Source organism: Thermobia domestica, chromosome 7 (genome assembly GCF_964235325.1).
Source record: "Thermobia domestica chromosome 7, izTheDome1.hap1.1, whole genome shotgun sequence".
Taxonomy (NCBI): domain Eukaryota; kingdom Metazoa; phylum Arthropoda; class Insecta; order Zygentoma; family Lepismatidae; genus Thermobia; species Thermobia domestica.
Genome location: NC_137460.1, coordinates 150282132 through 150299768, shown reverse-complemented (window position 1 = coordinate 150299768; position 17637 = coordinate 150282132). Strand labels below are relative to the sequence as shown.

Here is a 17637-nt window from a genome sequence, read left to right as displayed (position 1 = left end):
GAGGAGGGGGTTTGTCCTCGTTACGTAACGCATGTATCCTTTGTATTTTTTTTTTAAATTAAATATAAACCTGAGAATTAAACAGATAATTTTATTCAGTTCTTTACTTTTTTTATTTGAGTAAATATTTCTATTGTTTCGGGAAATTGGGAACATACAGCCTATATAAATTGAATCATGTAGAAGGGAATAGAAGACGCTACTAGACACCAGCATGACTGGTGATGCACACTTCGTGTATTACAATACAATAAAACTCCCACTGGTATCGCTCTTTCTAAGAATATTATTTAAAATTCAGATTTGAATCACTACTCTACTCTATTCTTCTAACGGGCTTCGCAAGTAAAACAGAAGAAAACTTTTCTCATGAAATAATATTTTCCGCGACGGAACGATCCACGGTTTGGAGCAAAATAAGGTATTGAAAACCTAATTCGTCGGATCTTCATCTTGTACCGGTACTGAATTATTTAGTTTTGAACTTAAATATTCTGGCGAAATCGAATTTATTTGAATTCCAGCACTAATAGCAGATAATTTAAAAAGGGGTAAACTGAAGTCCAAAGAAGATGCTCGAAAGCTTGTTCTCAAAGATGTCCCAGCTCCTTCACGTGTGCAACTACTTCCAATCTGTGGTTGACGAGGAAGAGAATTTCTTTGCATCGTCGACCCTGGCGAAATTCAAATACACGAAGCTTCCTCGATCTCGGAAAATGAGGTCGATGTCAGTTATTTAGATCCCGTTTCACCTGCATTTTCCTGCTACTTTCTCTTTGCCAATCATCGGTTACCTTAAAGAATAGATGCGATCTCTTTGGGAAAACAATTTCGAGGAATTAAAACTGGTTAATTACATAACTGTATGGGGTTAAATATTATTACGGTATTACCATTATTCGGCACTTTGATTGGTTCACCGTGCTGATAGAGGGGAATACAAAAGGAAAACCAGGAAGAGGAAGACCAAGGATAGAATATTTAGATGCAGTTACGAAGAGACTTTATCAAAGTGTAAAACAGCTCTACCAAGGGAGAGAGAGGTTTTAAAATTTCCATGTTGCCTACCAACCTATGGTTGAGGTGAGAAAGATGATCATTTTCTAATACTTTGATTTGTTGCCGAAAAACACTATAAATATATTCAGAATACAAGCATTTTGTAATAAAAAGTTCTACAATTAAACGTATTTTTGTTATTGTAATAACTCGCAAAATAAGCAAAATTGGTGAAAAACAAAAATCGAAAAGTGTTACGTAACAAATGGGGAGACGTTCAGCCATGCGTTACGAAATGACAAGAGGGAGGTGGGGTAAAAATTGGTCGAAAATAGCGTTACGTAATGTGTGGACGGTCCCTAATGGAAGGACATACAAAAATGTAGAGCGGAAACTAATGAGAGGTTAGTGGTATCTGAACTGAATACAAGGAAGTGGGGCAAAATTTTGGGTGCTATCCCATTTTATGGAGGGAGGAGGACACGCACAGTAACTTAGTAAAATTCACGGAAGAAATACGTTACCTGATTTCACAATAGGATTCCACAAGTAATGACAATATATCGCGAACTTACAGCTTACATGTATACTAAAGTAGAAAAACGAAATGGAAAGAATACTTTTTACCACATAGTACTCCATAAGAAAGACATGATGAAGTGAAGTGCTATATCATGACAGGGACAAAGTAATCGTACAAGTGTTGCAAAGCTGTGCAACACACAAGGCATGTATTTTATGCCATATAAAGTACTTTTTCCACTTTCCTCATTTATGGGTATACCTACTGTCGCTGATACGCCTACTCCTTACGGAACCACGCCAACTGGTCAAGGCCTTTTGCGCTCCTTCCCTGACTCAGATAGCATTCGTGCTTTTAGTGGCCACCTAGCACAAGTTAGTTCGTGTTTTATGCATCTGCAACTGGTAATGGAGCTCCGCATTTGAGAATGCTATGCTAAAAGATATGCAATTTTCATTAATACAAGCATAGCCCCATAGAATGCGAAAGTACGCAGGAATTTCTTTTACAAGCTTTATAATTTTTAATATCCCAGGGAAATGTGTTTGATAGGGGCACCACCCCAAAACCCCCTCTAAAGGTTTCTTCACGTAATACTGTAAGGATTCCGTAATACTGTAATTTCTGAGTACTGCGTAGTTTGCAATACTTAACAGTTAGAAGATACTAATTTTCCGCTGTAATACTATATACAATTGATGCATACGGATGTATGAAAGAGCACAGGAAGCATGAAAATAAGAAATATTTGTGAACAACAGTGAAAAGTAAACTGCGAAAATGAAGGGGAAAAAAATGTTTTTTTTTTTTAAATCATTTTTGCTGATTTTTTAAAATTTAAATCAAATCTTTCTTCTCGTGTAATACCAGTCACAAACTGAAGATAAAACATTAGGAATTAATATTAAATGTTAATTATGCCATTTAAGTGAAAGTATTGGGCTTGAATTTTGAATTGGTTGCCAGTCGTTAACTTATTCAATCCCAAATATAGATGCAAGGGTTCGAAAAAAAAAAAAAAGTATTTTTTTATTGGGGGGGGGGGGGGTATCGACTTTTTCTGCTTCGCTTGGGAATTTTTTTTTTCTTTCCAAATTCTGCTTTAAATTGATAAAGCAAGTTTTGTTACGCTTCTCTACAACACAAGAACTCATTTAAGTAGTAGTGGATGAAGATAATACAAAACCTCGACAATAAACATTAATTTCGAAAACATATTTCAAACAATTTTAATTCTTAACACATTCTTATTACAGTGCTGGAAATTGGTATAAATGCAGAGGAACATTTGAAAATAGGAGAAGGCAAGAATGTCAAGGATGGCTAAAGATGATATATTTACAAAGTAACATTGTAGACTGTACAAAATCAAAGGCATGTCGTTTGCTAATACGTCACCGACACGCGTAGTTTACACAAAAATTGAAATTAAACCATTTTCGGGTGGAAATTATTATAAAGGCACCCACTGTCTTTGGCAAAAAATAAAAATACAGTGTACGGTACAGAATGGAAAATAGATGTTCAGTACTTGATTGACCCTCCTTTCTTCTGAATGAGTTGGAATATACGCTTCGGCATTATGTTTATGAGATATGTTAGTTGTTGAGTGGAATCGCTGACCACTCTTCTCGTATCGCGTTTTTCAACTCAGCAACCGTCCCAAATTACCGACCATTGCGATAAATATTGCGCGCAAGGATTCCCCAGAGGTTTTCTATCGGCTGAAGATTCGGGCTTCTCGCTGGCCACTCCATAACTTTGATGCCCTTACCTTCAAACCAGTCGGGTTGCTGCTGCCCTGTGGATAGCAGCGTTGTCCTGCTGGTAAATCAGGTTCTGATCGTCCAACTCCTCATACATCCGCAGCATTTCTATTTCTAACATCTCTATGTACGTAGATGAATTCATTTTGATGTTGTGCCATGCAATGGTGGATGTACCTTTAACACAAAACGCTGCCCAAATCATAACACTTCCTCCACCAAAATTTCTGCTCATTTGCACTTGTTCCTCTTTCCTAAGGTCATGCCAATAGTATTGAAAACCATCCGGACTATCTAAATTGAACTACTTCTCATCACTAAACACAACGTGATTCCATTCGGATGTCCACGACATATGTGTTTCCGCAAACTGGAGTCGCGCCTGCTTGTGCGCCGCACTAAGGGTGGTTTACACTTCAGTTTCTTGAATATAAGATGTGGATCTTGATTCAAAATTTGACGCACTCTTCTGGATGTGACAGGTAAGTTGCAAGCAGCAACAATTTGGAAAGATGACATACTTCCATCCCTTGCCTTGCGCACAATTAATCGTTTCGCAGCCTCCGAAAGTTTTCTTGTTCTACCATACTTCCCGTTCTTTCCGTATTGTGCATCACAATCGAACGTAATTATTAATTACACAACTTGAATGATTTAGCTGCTTTGCAATTTGCCGATTTGACAGGCGCATGTCCTTGTACGCACAGACACGTGCTTGTTCCCCACTCGACAAAAATTTTCCACGAGGCATGGCCCACACAAGCTCACAGACGTTCGCACCCGCACTTCCCTTATCGCACTGTGTCAGCTGATTCTCAAAGTGGCAACAGGAGTAACGCTGAACATGTAGAGGGCGCCAAACAACAAGTAACCGTGGGTGCCTTTATACCAATTTCCACCCGACAATCGTCTCATTTCGATTTTTGTGTAAACTATGGGTCCCAGTGACGTATTAGCAAACGATATGCTTTTGGTTTTGTATAGTCTACAATGTTACTTTGTAAATATATCATTTTTATCCATCTTCGGCATTCTTACCTTCTCCTATTATCAAATGTCCTTCTGCCTTTGTACCAATTTCCGGCACTGTATGAATCCCAAAAAATTAATCCATGTACATAATAAGTTGCAGTTAAGTTTTAACTTTCATATGCATTATAAGCAATATTTTTTATTGAGAAAAATACAAAAACAAGGAAAAACTGTTACATGACATACAGAATTTATTGCGCTGTGTGTGTGAGTTCAAAGAAATAATACATCGGGAAGATAATAATATATTTACTGAACAAACGCACAAAACAAATTTAAGTTTCGACGCCATAGCCTTCTCAAAAATAACATGTTCTCTTTGTTCATTACGTATATCAAGGGGCTCAAGTGGTACAACGTTGGCTTCGCATTCGGGAGGTCATTGGTTCAATTCCCGCTGCCGACCATCCTGACTGGGGTTTTCCAGTTTTCCCCTCTCAGTCCTACCAGGCAAATGCCGGGATGTTACCTACTAAAACAGGCCCTGGCCGATACCTTCCCAAATCCTTTCCATGTTGTTGTTAGATATCCAGTATAAAATAGCCTCTGAGCTGCATCTGGTGACTGTTAAATAAATATCATTCCCTCGTCAATCTGTTATAGCCTATAAGTTTATTATGTCTGACTTCCGAGACTTTCATAAACATTTGTACTAGAGTAACAATGAAAAATAATCATTATTTTATTACAATTCAACGTATTACTTTAAAAGACTGAAAAAAATGCAATTTTTGTATGGGACCCTCAAAAATCACCTAATTTGTTAATGCACTTCTTGCTTCCGCCTTTGCTACCCCTACAGAAACTTCTTTGAAATGGAACAGAAATGTTGAAAATGTATTTTCTATTCATTTATTACGTACGTAATAATCTGTTACCACCTATCAGGTGCTTCGGACCTGCAAAATCGTTACAGTCCCAAATCCTGTAATGCACAGACTGTTCCTTATGCTTGTTTAGTCAGAAAAGTACTGAATTCTCTCTTCATGGATCATATGCATAACACCGTTCATCTGAGCGTTTGGTTTTCAAGGCTCTGGAATATATAACCACCATCACGGTTTACCCAGTCCTGAATTTTTAACAAGAACTCAACATGTCATTACAGAACTTTCCCTTTAAAAAAAAAAAAAAAAAAAAAAAAAAAAAAAAAAAAAAAACCTACGAAATACATTTAAGTCAAGCACAACAAACATGAGTGAGTGGTTACCTTTTCCGTTTCTATTGGGAAATCCGGGATTCAGTCCCGCATTCGACCATTCCGACAAAAGTTCTTAATACCATCTGTGAATGTAGAGATAGTGCGTGTACTGTGATTCCTGGTTGATTTCATTTCTTATGTTTTAAATTGTTGTTATTTCTAATTACCAGCAATGACGGATTTGCGAAAGGGGTTAGGGTGAGGGGTGTCTTTCGGACTGAAGCCTGTTCTCCGAAATTACGGAATTTCTAAAACAAACGAAATTTTAGTTATGCCTTTACTCAAACTTCAAGCTCCCCTCAAATGAAAATCACGCATCTTTAGAAAAAAAAAAAAAAAAAAAAACTAACCATCAATAAGAAAAAAAAACTCCCAAAAACACTTTTCTAAATCCGTACTGATTATTTGTATAAAATGGCATTCAAGGTTGCTCGCGGAAGATTATTGCTACATCATTACACAGCTACAGTATAACAGAAATGTGGAAGTATGCTCTGACGGATATATTGAAAAACAAAGTTTAACCGTGTGCTAGAAACTAGAGTACTAAGCTCTAAGAAATGAAACACAAATAACTAAAACTGAAATGGTCTAAAGAAGAAAAAAATGTCGACAACTCAAAAGTTAAAATAAAGTACAGCCTCTAAAATTGCTTCCAAATACTACGTACTTAATGTTTAATTCATAAACCATGTGCTCCATCCATCATGATGGTGAATTCTAGAGGGAAATATGGTATTCAGGTCATGAAATCTTGTTTAACTATAGAGTAGCTATACTATAAAAAAGTTATTTAGATAGAAAAATTATGAAAATGAAAAAAAAACCAACATTTCCGTATTTTCTTTCAAAAGCCGGCTCTTTATGTGAAAAAAAAATTCAAAAAAGCCGTCTATTTTGCATCTCTAATCCCAAACAATGTTTCTTAAGCACTAAGGAAAAAGTACGGCGACGTTTATCAACATAATACATTTTTTTCACAAAAGTTACTCATATTTGGCAGGGGCATACCTAAAAAAAAATTGGAACTAGCTTGCGGCACGAAATACATATAAAACATGCAAATTTCGCCTGAAGTTATAAAATCTAAGCAAGATTTGTTTTGGAGAGGGAATCGGACCCCTTTATAAATACGCCCCTATTATCTGGGAACAGACAGACAGACGCGCACACAAAAGAATTTTCATCTTACATGTCCATGATGATTTTCTCGTTGGAATAGTTAACGATTTAAAAACCTTATGTTACGAAGATAAGAAAGCAGAATTCCTCCGTCACCCGTACAAAACGGGATTTTCCCTAATTATCCTCTGCATGAAACACTAGTTTTCATACTATGCTGCACATACATTTGCATCTTATTGGGCAAGGTTTTAGAACACAGGTCCCCTCTTCCTATTTACCTGTAATAAAGACCGAAAACAACGTGCCCTGCGGGACCCTAACCCGCCTTCACTCGCTAACGCTCGCTCGGCAATACTATTTGAATTAAAAATTAACTTTTGGTTAAGAAAGGAACCAACCTAGCTACTAACCTATATGGGAGGACCTATGTTCTAGATCCTTTCCATCTTATTGCATTATGATTCTCTTCCATAATTGAAATAACACACCAGAGGCTGAATTTTACTTATTTTCACTTTCAATTAATTTATTTCGAATTTGATTAAAATCAACGATTTTTATTTAAAAAAATCAAGTGATTTAAATCAATCCACCCTGATTATAGGTAAGGTATACTAAAATAACAGGTAAGTAGTAATACAACCGTGTAAACAGGCTCGTGCGGGTCTTATCCGAGGCTGACAGCTGCGGAAGATTAGCCTGGAATTTCATAGTATTAAACTGTTGCCACATATTGTACTTGCAAATGAGCAATTCTCAGAGTGTTTTTTTATAGTACAGTACAAGGGGGAATATCAAAACGTTTACTTTAATGGTATATTCAGTATTAAGTGCAAATTTTTGTTAAATATGCGGTTAATTGCAATTTAACAATTACGAACGTTATAAAACTATAATTTGTCTACCTGGAAGTTCTACCATAGTAGAATATCAATGGATTATATATAATTAAAAACGCCACGCATACGGAACAAAATAATCTGACGCCCTTGGAAATGAAATCTACCCTTGAATACGATTGATTGTAAACAAAGAAGTGTCTTACAAGTAAAGAATAGCGTATTCGACCTCATAGATCGGCTTCACAATCTAAACATAGAACACGTTTGCATCAACATCAATCAATTTGATTTCGCATAAACCCATATGTTGATAAAAATTGTGCTTTTACTAAACAAACTGCAAATATCTAGAATTTGGGCTGTTTGCCAATTTAATCACACAACCTTATTTTCACATTTTATAACTCACCGTTTCATCTTCAGCCATAGTTTCACACAAGATTCAAAACTTTATGAAAAGATATACCAAATTCAGTACGCTTGCTCTTTATATAGACAAAAATACGAATTTTTACAGTTGCAGACGTATTTCACAGACAGTATTGCATCAGCCTTTCACCGTCCACATGAACATGTGGTACGCACGGGACCTGAAGAACCAATCACAGTTAGAATCTTGCAGCAGCGTCATAGAGTGAAGTGGAGGCATCTTCTGGACAAAACTTGCAACAGGTGAAAACAGTCACCCACGTCATATCCTTATTTCACCGCTTCATGGTATTGTGTTATTATTTTTCTAAAATATATATTTTTTCACTATAATATTTGTAGTAAAGTGTATTTGTATATTGGCAACTTCATACATTTGTTTCACCCACAAATGTACCCAGAATAGAGGTCTATATAATTTTCCATTATAAAGTTCTTTATGATTAATTGACAAATCAAAACCAAAATTGCAATTAAAAAATAAATTTATTTTTTGAGGGGCAAGTGGGTGAATGAGAACATACACAAACACAATTTCAACAACTCTACCCTATGCTCCAGCATTTTCTCTTTTCAAGGGCAATAGGCATTCTATAGAATGTACCATATAAAATAATTAAGGGAAAAAGTTTTAGGATGATAGCAAAATAAAATTATTTACTGTTAAAACTTATTTTCACCAGTAATTTGAAATTGTGAAGATGAATCATAAATATCCTTTGATTCAAAATCATTCAAAAGATTCGCTCGCGAATCGTTCGTTCGAATAACGTGACCGATTCAATAGGTGCACATGCTTTTATTTATGAAGTTAAATCTAGTGCAACTATAATTGTGTAATATTTATGTATTGTGGATCTACATTGCATCATGCATCGTTTCTGCAAACTATTTCGAAGAGAAAAATGTAATGTAATAGGAATGATTCATGTTGGGGCGTTACCAGGTATGTTTCTAATAGTGTGTATTTCCACTTCTATCACTTTGATTACTCGGAGCTCCCATGTTTCCCACTTGGTGATGAATCCAACCAAAAGCAGTGTTGCCATTAACCTATGAAGAAAATAGGCTAGATGGTTCTCAGAAATAAGCTTTTCTTACGCAAAAATGGCTAGATTTTGAACTGCTAGCCTATAACCCACACTGTAGATTTTAAACCCCTTTTTTGTGTATAGGATTATAAGTGAGTTATGACTTTAAATTACAATAAAATTCATCAACAACTCATTTGATTTGTGAAAGTCATTGGTTTTGTGTAGACTGCCATTGTCCCAATTTTCAGTAGTAGGCCTACTTCTTTCAGCACGTCATTCCTTACAAGTACTTCTTATTTCTCCGTACACCCATCATGATTGAATTGAGAATTCTCAAGCTAATTAGATATCCTATTTGTTTTCTCTAATAAACAAAAACAATCTCCTTGGCATGAAGAAATGAGCATTTTACTAAATTAATACGGTATTAGAAAACTCATTCTTGCAATGCAATGCGAAAATTAAAATAATTACTAACTAGCAAACTGGACCGTTACGGGAGCGACATTAACACATTGAAGGCCATGCTCGTGCATAGCACGAACGAGTTATTTTGTCCAAGCCTGCCATGCACGTGCATCGCACGAGCAGGCTAATTTTATTATATAGCGTTGTTTATTGCGTTCCAGACAAGCTAAAAATTATTTTACAGCGTTCTGCATGCTGCTACACTTTTCTGAGCAAAAAATGAACTCCGTTGTAGGTAGAAAGCGAGAACAATAAGTAGCTTTATTTGAGCGCGTAGCATGTTACACAGTTTTTTTTTTTTTTTTTTTTGCAGGTATGCTCGCACGAGCTTTGAAAAGACCAGTGAAGGCAAAACAATACAAGATAACACTATGTCATGGGCGCCCGAAGAGGAAGGCAGGGTGGGGCTCGGGCCCCCTCTGGCTTTTGAAAATATATACGTAATATAGCAAACCACGTATTTTAAATACCAGACGTAATATAGCAATCATGGAGATGGGCCCCTCCCTTGAAAATTTTCTTCGGGCGCCGCTGCACTATGTGGACTGTCCTGAATGCAATGTGGGCTTTGCGGGCCAGAATATTTCATACCAAGGCTAAATACGCTTAAGAACTCAAAGCACGGACTCCTATATTGAAAATAATGTGAAACATAAACCATTATAGGTTGGTTAAAGATACATGTATGGTTGCAGTGTTTGTTCATGGATCCAGAGGAGCCGATGACCTTTCATTTAATGTAATAAACACACCTACTGAGCAGAAGAGTATTTTGTAATTCTTTAATGAAAAATATCAAAAATGGCCGGTTTTCTGTTTTTTTTAAATACCCCCGTTTTATAAGTGTTAAAATTCTTTCTGAGTCGATAAGTATTGTAAAGTAATTGTAAATCTGTAGGTGGGGAGCAGTGTCGTGCCGTGGAAAATCAGCGCCCGGGGCGAGAGTATACGACGGAACCCCTATACATATATTCCAAGTAATTTTTCCTTTCTTTTGCCCCTTTTCTCCCGATTTCTTCGCCCTCCTTACTTCGGCGCTCGGGCCCGTCGCCCCGCTCGCCCCCTGTTACTGCTCGGACCTGGTGGGGAGAGAGAAGAAGAATGTAAAACAAGTGTTTCTTGCGTAATAAAATACCCTCTATCTAGAGAAATCAATTAATACGATAATATATAATGGCAAATAGGCTATTTAAAAAAAAATACTTTATTTCTAAAGAAAAAGTATTTTTAGAATTAATTTAACGGCTAATAAAAAGGCCAAAAATAGCAAAATAATATCATAAAATAAACTATACTTAAGGCTATAAGCATTTCGTACGTTTGTATAGATAAATGCCTCTCCAGATATGCTAAATTGGCATCACTGACCAAAAGACTAATAAAATTTGCACGCTATTAGTCAGTGTTTCCAACCATGTAATATACAGGGTGGCTCAAAAGTAGGTATACAGTACCGTACTGATCATCTCATTGCATTTTATTCTTATTGTTATCCATCAGGTAGACTTAGTTTCTTTACTATTTGCTCTTAATGCGTTTTTCTTATATATTAAGCTCTGAAGAGCCGTAGCAAATAAACCCATAAACTAGAATGTTATATTTGATCAATGTAGGAGTGTATACCTACTTATGGACCACCGGGTAGTCCATAAGTAGGTCACCACCCTGTATTTTGACTTCATTTGTTGGTTGTTTGAATTGGAGTATTAGCGTCCCTTTCAGCAGCAAAACTGTGAAACATCGAACTATAGACCAAATTCAAGTGGAATCGGAACAAACAGGCGCCTCTTCTTAACATTAGTCATTAGAGTAACCTACTGTTTCAAGGCGTATATTACTTTTGTTTCGTCTACACTTGATTATTATAAGAAAGTGTTAAAGTAACTATAGAAAATAGCATAAAATGCTTTTAGACTATAAAACAGTATGGCAGCCTTTATATTTTAATGAAATTTAATACATGTGCTTCACATTTTCCTTAAAAAAAATGCCTTATCTATTGTTAGAGATTGCGTGAATGCGGATAATCGCGCGCAAAAAAAAAAAAAAAGCTATTTGCAGGTTGTTTTATTAGTTCGCGGGCGGTGGCTGAAATTGCAAATATTTGGGAAAGTACGAGTATTGACATCGCGAATTAGTGTATTTACCTTTGAAAAGAAAATAACCACCAAAGGAAAATTGTTTCGCTGGATTTAAAAAAAAAAATCTGTGCTTCCAAATGCCTATTATAAATATTAACTGGTAACGCGATTGTATGTAAGTTTATTTGGAACGACTTATTCTTGTTTCTGAAGGGCATTTTATCTCTATTTCACTTTTGCATTTTAAAGAAAGTTCGTCATATCTTTTAAATGATCGGATAAAGAGTTTTTCCCTTTTTTTTTTTTTTTTAGGGATTTAGTTTGAAACTAACTGGCAGCTAGAGTATTGTCAACTGGACAATCTACTTGCCAAAAATCTGCTTTCGAAAGATCCTTAAGCAGGAGTAAAAGTGAGGTGGAAAGCGGGGGGGGGGGGCGTCGTCCGCCCAGTTCCAAAAAAAAATATTTATGGCGTCGCCCACTTCCTGAAAAAATACAATGGGTAAAGATAGGCACGGGAGACGGCGTGACGTCATGCGTCTCCCTACCTTTTCAAATTCACTTTTACCACTGACCTTAAGTATGTGCTTTTATTAATTCCGTAATTTATTTCAGCATTATTTTTTTCCCCATTTTGTTCAAGTAGTTGACTTACAAAAAGAAAGAATCGTATTTAATGTTTAGTTTTAATTTTATTGATGTCATGTCATAGGATTTATACACTGAGAAAAATCCGTTCTCCGGACAGCGTTATATTATACAAATATACGGAATCCTCTTGCTTACCGCAGAAAATCAGTACGGAACATACGTTATCCTATGCTTCATACACACTGGCCCTTACATGTTACTTCATGCCGTTGCAGAATGTCTGACATCTAACAGTTTTCCGTATATCACATGCATATACAGTGAAACCTCTCAATAACGGACACCAATGGGACATTAATTTTTGTCCGTTACTGAGAGGTGTCCGTTACAGAGAGGTTACAGTAATTTAATTTCTCGCAACGGTAACTGTATGCAGTAATATACAGTAAATACATTATGTATGAGCATAACTACGTAAAATTCAATATGAAAATACTCTATTTAGTATGTATTTAAATTACTGGGAGGGATGAAGAAGAAATTGATTTCTGTTAAATAGTATTATTGCTGGGGATGTGTTAATATATTCGTATATTGCAAAAGATAATGCGAGTATGGTAATAATTTTATTCCTACATGGAAGGGGAAAGTGGGAGGGAAAGCGTTTTTCATTTATTTCAAATTCTCAGGACCTTCTCTAAAGATGCGTTAGGAATCTACTAACCGGTCAAACTCATTAGCAAGTGTCCTCTGAAAATCCTCAGTACAGTTGCGGAAAAAATATGTGTATCTGTATGTATGTTTGTGTACTGGTGGAATGGATGAAAAAGCAAGTTATTGTGATTACATATGTTTATTGACTCAGCCCCAAACACAAAGAATATCTTCTTAGAAAAAGTGAAAAAGGATGCCTGGAAAACTCCAACCCAGACTTGCTCCAGTATCATAAGTAAAAGAAAAATGTTACTTTTCCAAAAAAAAAAAAAAAAAAAAAAAAAGTAAGAGGAAATATTGTTCGTTGAAAATGTTATTGTAAAGCAAACAGTGTTTGTTTTGTTATCTATGAAATTGTCGGGAAAAATTCAAGGCCCAGAGGAAAAAGGACTAAATTTGTTAGGGAAGGGAAGATCTTTCGTATAGAATTCTTGGCCACATGACTGACTCTTATTACTTATTGAAGGTTTTCTATGACTTCCACCAAAAAGTAGTTTATTGAAGGCAAAAATAAATAAATAAATAAATAAATAAATAAAAATTCAAGTTCAGCTTGAAGCTGTTCTGTTTGATGGTTCATCGGTCTAGACTCATGATAGATACACCTGTGGGGAAAATTCTTTTCTGTCTACTGTAATATATCGCAGAACAGAGAATAATTCCTGTCCGTTATGAAGAGGTTATTAAAACGTTTGGGGGAAAAAAGGACTGTCCGCGTCCGTATCTGAGAGTGTCCGTAAAGGGGAGGGTTTTGTTCCGTAAGAGAACATATATTTTTGCCGGGACAAAAAATGTGTCCGTGTTATAGAGGTGTCCGTTATTGAGAGTGTCCGTTAAGGGAGGTTTCACTGTATTTATGTTAAATTCCTCAGCTAAAAGTTATATACGTCCATTTGCATGTGAGATCATGACAGCCTATATTGTTTCATACGGGAAGTACGTATAGATGGAGCACTTATGCGGAAAGTATTATAAAACATGCATTTTCAGTTATACGTTTGCTGTACGTTAAGCCCCAAAACTACAGGAATTACTCTTGTAACCTACCTTTTTAAGTACGCCACCTACAATTTTTTTCTCAGTGTAGGAGATACTTATACTTATTAGTACGTCAGAAAATATTTTTGAAATGTGTATTTTTTATCTCGTTATTTGCGGATGTGGGTGCAGATGCAATACAGATGCGGATATAATATTCTATATCCGTAGACTTTTACTGTCATGTATGTCTTTTATGTCACATATAGATGTTCATAAAAGAGCATAGACCCTATGATTAGTCCACCACAAAGTCCACATGGCGCGAGCTGTGATCGAACCAGGGACCCCAAGCACCGGAGGTGAACGTTCTACCACTAAGCCATCTCGCCCCCTATTATATCTTTTAGTGTTTATATATTTTTCAAACTTTTTGGGTAGGCCCGTGGCTACCTGGACTACCCGCTAAAACCGCCACTGCTCGCAGTATGTAAAAGGTGCCACAGTTCACATCCTCAAGACATGTTTGGCCATATATTAAGCTAACAATGCAAAAGGATTCGTAAGACAGCCCTTATCCCAGATTATCTGACCTTTTGATTTGATTGAAACTACAAAAAAAAAAAAAAAAAAAAAAAAAAACAATATTGATATTGATATTTTGTATTGCTGCTATTTACATTGACAATATAAATATGAAAATAGAAGTATATATGATACTATTGCATATAGTATAGAATTATGTATATATAAGACAAATCAGCTGATAAAATGATGCCGAAAAAGGAGTTGTGATGCAGACCACTAACATTCTTTCTTAAGAGTCGCCTTATGCATCCTCTTGCATTGTTTACTTAATAAATGGCCAAACATGTCTTGAGGATGTGAACTGTGGCACCTTTTATATACTGCGACTCTTAGCATTTTAGAGATGAATTACTGAAAACGTAAAATCTTGATGTGAAATAATTTGATATTATACGGAATTAAGTTTATTTTATGTTCGTTTCAGTTACAATGTCAAACTGCTTTCTTGCAACTGAGTCAATCAATTTTCCATTTGCCCGCAGGTATTTTTTTTTTTTAAATCACATTCATCTTTACCAAAATAGATGTGAATAACATTGCTGATAAAGAACTGTAATTCTTATCATTTTTCCGAAAAGAACAAAAAAGTATAACATCTAAAATTTATGATGAAACTTGAAGAAATAGTAATTCTTCTTACAGCCTCTGGTAGAATTACCAAGCAGATTATTACGAATGCAGAACAAAATTCAACAGGACAAACCCCAAGGAAAATTCAGACAAAACGGACTAAATTCAAGCGATAGAATCATAGGCGCAGATTAATAAAAGAATGATTATTTTTTCTTCAACTGTTACGCAGGTGACTTCAACTTTCGCCTATTCCAGATTTGCCTAATGCGAAATTATGTTGGTAGTACTGACAAGAAATGACACAAAAATTGTATATATATATATATATATATATATATATATATATATATATATATATATATATATATATATATATATATATATATATATATATATATATAAGGTAATATTAAAATAGTGTAAGCACAATTAAAGTATATGACTAGATATTAAATATTTGACATTGTGATATGACAATTGACAATGTTACATGAAGTTACAAAATGTATTACGGAAAATATGAAATGAAGTAGCACAAATTATACGAGAGTTTCCATAAATCATAAAATAAAATTAAACAAAGCACCAAGAATCAGCATAAGCCTGAAAACGTCCACTCACAGCGCAAGAATAGTTTCAAGAGGAAATGTTAATTTTCAATTAAACTCAAACTTTTTAGTCCAATATGTAGGGGTCTGACCCCTGAAAAAATTAGTAACTTGATGAAACTTGCAGAGCAGCTTCTTTCCCACAAGTATAAGCATATTCTAAAAGTGCCCAGATGCCTGCCTTAAGCTTCACCTAAGGATGCCATAATTTGCTGCCACCGTCTATAGAAGAAGAATGTTTTCCTTGATTTCCTACCTTAGTTTCAATCACACGGTCTTGGAACTTATAACAAAATATTTTGTAAATGAAATTTCCTTTCTTTGATAAATAATACATTTCTGTACGTTAGATAAAGTTACAAATGATAGAATTGACTTGTGTTGCTTTTAACCTTGTCTCTGTTTCTTTCAAGTGTTTTTTTTTTTCTGATTAAAAAAAGCACATGTTGAAGGCAGATTTCATCACCAGCCAAAATGTTTAAACATAAAAATTCAGGAGTAAACAAAGATGATGTGACATTGTTTTTACATGAATTTTCAGGAAGTGACACTAGTTTGTCTCTGTTCCGGAAACGGAAGAATACTTGTTAGAAACTATTCAAGAGATAGACAGTTAATCGCAACAGGTTGAGAGTATATTCAACAAATACACTACGAATCCTGAAGAACTAGTAAAAGTGGCACAATATTTCCAATTACACTTTTAAGCATTGCATGGTGTGATGCATTAGCTTTGTGATGATAATTGTATTTCACATACAGAAGGCCTATTTCACACCAGTCACTTCTCTTTGTTTTACCCATAAGAGCAAGTGTAAGCAGATGAGATGACACATATTGAAGGTGTACAGTCCGCAGCAAAAAACCTGCAACATGAGCATGTAAGTTTATTGTGAAACGATGAAGTATTTTGATCCAAAATAAGTGTGCAGGGGAGGACACCGAAGTTTCTCCTGCGTGATTCGTGCCACTTATACATTATGTTGATTCCCTGCGCTGTTAGGCGTAGTTTCAAAAAAAAAAAAAAAAAAAAAAAAACTTACATGCTCATGTTGCAGGTTTTTTTTTTTTGCTGCGGACTGTACCATCAGGAACAAACTTTGCTCGAGCAAGATATTCCAACAATTGATTAAAATGTAAAATTTTCATGTACTTAGTCAACTGTTCATGTTCGAAATTGTTTTACTCAGACATGTGTATTAATTGTAGGTAAATCACATTTTGAGAGTGAAAAAAACAACAAAATGAAAGTGTCATGTTGGCGTTTTCTTAGTGTTGAACTGCCCTCGAATTATATGTTACTTTTATAAATCTTTCAAAGTTTCTTCTTTCTGTTAAGCTTTTCAGCATAATTGGTATCTTTCCTATTCTGAAAGAAGCAGAGTTTATTATATGAAACTTAAATTACTAAAATGTAAACGATCTCCTTAAAACTCGTTATTTCAACGAGTTTTTCCATCTGAAGCAGCAGTGGATCTGATCCAACTCAACCGTATCGTTTATGTACCAACAGTGCAACGTGTCAGGGATGGGTTAATTTTTGTGTCTTTTATGTACTATAAATTATTTCTATCCTTTATGTAAAAAAAAAAAACTGAATTTTGCTTAAATAACGTTTTCTCTACGGACTATTTTGCTAAGTAAGTTTATAGAAACTACCGTATAATGCCACATTATTCTCAAATGTGTCATCTATAACAATTGTAATGATGGCATATTGACATATTTTCTTTAATTTTCTTACATACATATTATATGTATAAAAAAAACAAGGAATTCAGGAAAACACGCATGAAAGAAACACAAATACCAGGTTAAGAGATACAAACCTACTGTATCATTTGTAACTTTATATACTGTATCATTTGTAACTACCTGATCTACAAAGATGAATTATATATCAAACAAAGGGAATTTTATTTAGAAAATGTTTTGTTATAAGTTCCAAAACCGTAGAATTGAATCTAAGGTAAGAATCAAGGAAAACAATTGTTCTATAGACTGTAGCGGTCAAATTGGATATGGCAATCATATTGAATAAAGCTCAAGAGATATTGTCGAGGACTTTCAGGATATGAAAGTAAA

The 17637-nt window shown here is 35.2% G+C and overlaps 2 protein-coding genes across 3 annotated transcripts in view; one reads left to right on the top strand and one right to left on the bottom strand.

Moving 5' to 3' along the window:
• Positions 1-8099, bottom strand: part of eIF2beta (eukaryotic translation initiation factor 2 subunit beta) — a 47503-nt gene extending 39404 nt beyond the window's left edge. The window contains exon 1 of one of the 2 annotated variants that reach the window (XM_081765416.1): positions 7898-8099. In XM_081765416.1, coding sequence (XP_081621542.1) covers positions 7898-7915 — 18 coding nt within the window. In that variant the 5' untranslated portion in view covers positions 7916-8099. The remainder of the gene's footprint in view (positions 1-7897) is intronic. The other variant, XM_081765415.1, reaches the window with a different exon arrangement.
• A 468-nt stretch (positions 8100-8567) lies between these two features.
• Positions 8568-17637, top strand: part of LOC145690493 (uncharacterized protein F13E9.13, mitochondrial) — a 39739-nt gene continuing 30669 nt past the window's right edge. The window contains exon 1 of the mRNA XM_081765417.1: positions 8568-8863. Within this exon, the coding sequence (XP_081621543.1) occupies positions 8788-8863 (76 nt within the window). The 5' untranslated portion in view covers positions 8568-8787. The remainder of the gene's footprint in view (positions 8864-17637) is intronic.